Source organism: Crocodylus porosus, unplaced genomic scaffold, assembly GCF_001723895.1.
Source record: "Crocodylus porosus isolate Cpor-Errol unplaced genomic scaffold, CroPor_comp1, whole genome shotgun sequence".
Classification (NCBI taxonomy): domain Eukaryota; kingdom Metazoa; phylum Chordata; order Crocodylia; family Crocodylidae; genus Crocodylus; species Crocodylus porosus.
The window spans coordinates 28,734,407-28,738,146 of NW_017728910.1; the positions used below are offsets into that span (position 1 = coordinate 28,734,407).

General features: G+C 52.5%; 1 protein-coding gene across 1 annotated transcript in view; it reads left to right on the plus strand.

The window, feature by feature from the left end:
• LOC109308573 (melanotransferrin-like) overlaps nt 1-3,740 on the plus strand; it is a 32,656-nt gene that overhangs the window by 12,129 nt on the left and 16,787 nt on the right. The window contains exons 5-6 of the mRNA XM_019532948.1: nt 1,191-1,370; nt 1,790-1,947. Of these exons, the coding sequence (XP_019388493.1) occupies nt 1,191-1,370; nt 1,790-1,947 (338 nt within the window). The remainder of the gene's footprint in view (nt 1-1,190; nt 1,371-1,789; nt 1,948-3,740) is intronic.

Genomic DNA, 3,740 nt, shown 5'->3' on the forward strand with positions numbered 1-3,740 from the left:
TGGGAACCACATTGGCCCTCTTCCAGTCCTCTGGCACCACACCAGAGCACCACGAGTGCTCGTACAGCCGTGCCAGGGGTCCCGCAATGACCTCAGCAAATTCCCTCAGCACTCGGGGGTGGAGATTGTCTGGACCTGCTGCTATGAACCTATCCAGCCCCTCCAGGTGTTCCCTAACTCGGTCCTCCCTGACCCTAGGCCTGGCGTTGCCTCCTGAGACCAGGATATTTCCCCCACCGGGATTCTGGACCCCTGTCACTTACCTGGGTACTTGTGCTCGTCACCTGTCTTAGCTGGGAGGTGTCCTCCTGTCCCCCTGTGGCCCCCCTCCCCCAGCGAAGCTGGTTTAAAGCACGCCGCACGAGATCAGGCAACCTGGAAGAGAAGACACGCTTGCCTATAGGGAAGAAATGGGGCCCATCCCACCCGAGCATGCCCCCAGAGCGAAAAATGGGGGTCGTTGTCGAGGAACCCGAGGCCTGTCTCCAATTCCACAATTCTGCCCCCACAGCAGACCCGCTGCCCTGTGGTGGCACAGAGGGAAGGAGCCCTAGTGTAGACATTGTCTGCGTCTTCCCCCCCTGTGTCCTCTCATCTGCTTGGAGCAGATATTCATGACACCAGTGCCACCAGCATCTGGGGCAGAGCCGTGAATGCAGTTTGGGGATGTAAGGAGGAGACCTGATAGTGCTAACAAGCTTCAAGTCTGGAAAAATATGCTTCAGACCAATGCAAATTGTAGGGAGGTCCAAACAGGTGCCTGAACGGTCCCTTGTGCCTTTACATGCTACAGATCTGTGAACCTAAGCTAACGATGTGCCAGGGAGAAGTAGGGCTACATCCTAGCAGTGCTCATGGGTCTGCTGCTAAAAGTAGAAGTGACATCTTTAAACAAAGTTAACTGTGGAATCCTTTTCACCAATAAACCCACTTAAATCAGCTCAGTCCATTTTCCTGGTAGTCGTACTTAAAGAAGAAAAGAAAACAGCGGTCTGTATTCATCGGGGGAGTGAAATCACACCAGGGTCTGAGCTCTGCACCCTTTGCTTATGGAGATGGGGACTGCCTGTGTCATGTCAGCATGTCTCAGCTGCGTGTCGTGTCTCACATTATGCTGTAATAAAGTGCCGTGTCCCCCTCTAGTACACGTGCTAGTTTATTTTACCCTATTCCCTTTTGTCCCTGTGCAGAGATTGGCACTTCATACTACGCGGTGGCCGTTACCAGAAAAGATTCCTTCATTACTATCAACAGTTTGAAGGGTGCAAGGTCGTGCCACACCGGCATCAACAGGACGGTGGGCTGGAACGTTCCTGTTGGCTACCTCGTCGACAGCGGCCGCCTGGCAGTGATGGGATGCAACGTCCCCATGGGTAAGAGCTCGTGTAACCTGCTCTTCCAAGGAGTTGTGCTACCAAGCACCCATGTGAGCCAGGGCTCGCTGAGCAGGCAGCCCTACCCTCCCAGTGGCCCTCGCCTTGGCAAGACCATGGCCCCCCCGCCTCAGTAGAGTGAGCTTTCACAAGGGCAGAAGGTAAGCAGGGCGGCTGATTTTGCCTCCTGCTGTTCAGTCTTACTGGGAATTGCCCTGGAGCAGTTCAGGTGAGAGTCTGGCCCCTGGTCTCTATTTATGGATTGTTTCCTGAAAGCAAGGCGAAGCTTGTAATAAGTTTTAAATGTTTTATGCAGCAGTGGAAGGGAGGGTACCTTCAGGGTTTGTTCAAGTGTGATTGTGGGGACAGGGGTCTTGTTTTTGTTGCTAAAATCATCCCACCCCCAATTTTACCTGCAGCTGTTAGTGAATATTTCAATGCAAGCTGTGTGCCTGGGGCGAACGCTGCAAATTACCCTGAATCCCTCTGTCAGCTCTGCAGAGGAGTTGGGCAGAGCAAGTGTGAGAGAAATTCAGATGAGCCCTACTATGACTACAGTGGCGCCTTCAGGTAGGTGGTAGCATTTCACCACTGACCTTAACAGCATGCCAGAGAGCCAGGGAGTAACATGGGCAGAAAATCTGCTCAGACCTAACCAAGTCCTGAGCAAGAGCCAGCCCCTGTGACTTTTTACCTCCAATCCACCTGCTGAGCCGAGTGTTTGGCAAATCTGAATCGTCTTATTTCAAGGGCAGATTGGTGCTCTTCATATCTCTTCCTCTGTTCCCCCCGGATTTGCCCTGGCAGCCCTAACATCGTTTTTCTTTACTTGTCCTGTGCTGTCTGCAAGCTGCATTCATGCCCCTGTAAATAGCCAGCCCTCCCGGCTCCCAGGGCCAGGCCTTCGCAGATCCTATAAGTGAAGAAAGCTGTATCATTTTATTATAAACAGTGGCCCCCTCCTCCTTCTGTGATTTTAGTTTGTCTGAGGTTGTAAACTGTCCAGAGCTGAGAGTTTCTGGATATGTGTCTTGCACTGCATGGAGCTCATTGACACAGCTCTCACAGATTTCATAGACACAAGGGCTGAAAGGGACCTCGGGAGACCATTAAGTCCAGCCCCTGCCCCAGGGGCAGGAAGTCAGCTAGAGACAGAGGATCCCAGAAAGATAAGCGTCCAAACTTTCTTAAAAGAGTCCAGGGTAGGTGACTGCACGATATCTGGAGGGAGTCTATTCCAGGTCTTGGGAGCTCAGACAGTAAAGAAGTTTTCCTTATGTCCAGCCTAAAATGTTCTTGGAGCAGTTTGTGACCATTGGACCTTGTCATCCATTGGGACGCTCTGGTGAACAGGTGTTCTCCCAGATCCTGATGCACACCCTGATGTACTGATAGGCTGCCACCAGGTCCCCCCTGAGCCTGCGTTTCTCCAGGCTGAAGAATCCCCTGGCTCTCAGCCTCTCTTCATAAGGCCTGTTCTCCTGCCCTCGGATCATGCACATGGCTCTCCTCTGGACTCTCAATCTTCTCCACATCGTTCCTGACTTGTGGAGCCCAGAACTGGATGTAGTACTCCAGCTGCGGCCTCACCAAGCCCAAGTACAGTGGGAGGATCGCTTCCTGAGATTTACTTGAGGCACATCTATGGATGCAAGCCAGCGTTGGTTTGCTTTACCAGCTGCAGCATTGCATTGCTGGCTCATGTTCATCTTGTGGTCAATCGTGACCCCCAAGTCTCTCTCGGCCTTGGTGCTAGCAAGTGTAGCACTGCTGAGCCTATAAGCATCCTGCAGGGTTTTTTCCCCCAAGGTGGAGTACCTTGCATTTTTCAGTGTTGAATGTCATCAGGTTTGTATTTGCCCAGTTTTTCAGCCTATCCAAGTCGGCCTGGATCACCAGCCTATCCTCAGGTGTGGACACTCTACCCCAAAGTTTGGTGTCATCAGCAACCTTGGCCGGTCCACTTCTGACACCAGTATCTACGTCGTTGATAAAGATGTTAAAGACAACCGGTCCAAGGATGGACCCTTGGAGGACACCACTGGTCACAGAGCACCGTGATAGTTTTGTAGTTGGTCAGGTCGGAAGGGACCTGAGCAGATAATCTAGTCTGACCCCCAGCCATGGCAGGAAAGAGTACTGGGGTCAAACAACCACAGCAAGGTGTACATCTAGCCTCCTCTTAAAGACTCCCAGGGTAGGAGCCAGCACCACTTCTCTTGGAAGTTGGTCCCAGATCCTAGCTGCCCTGACAGGGTAGTTGCCTCCTGATGTCTAGTCTGAATCTCCCTTCTGCCAGCTTGTGACCCTTATTCCTGGTCACTCCTGGCAGTGCTCGGGGGAACAGGGACTCCCCCAGTGCCTGCT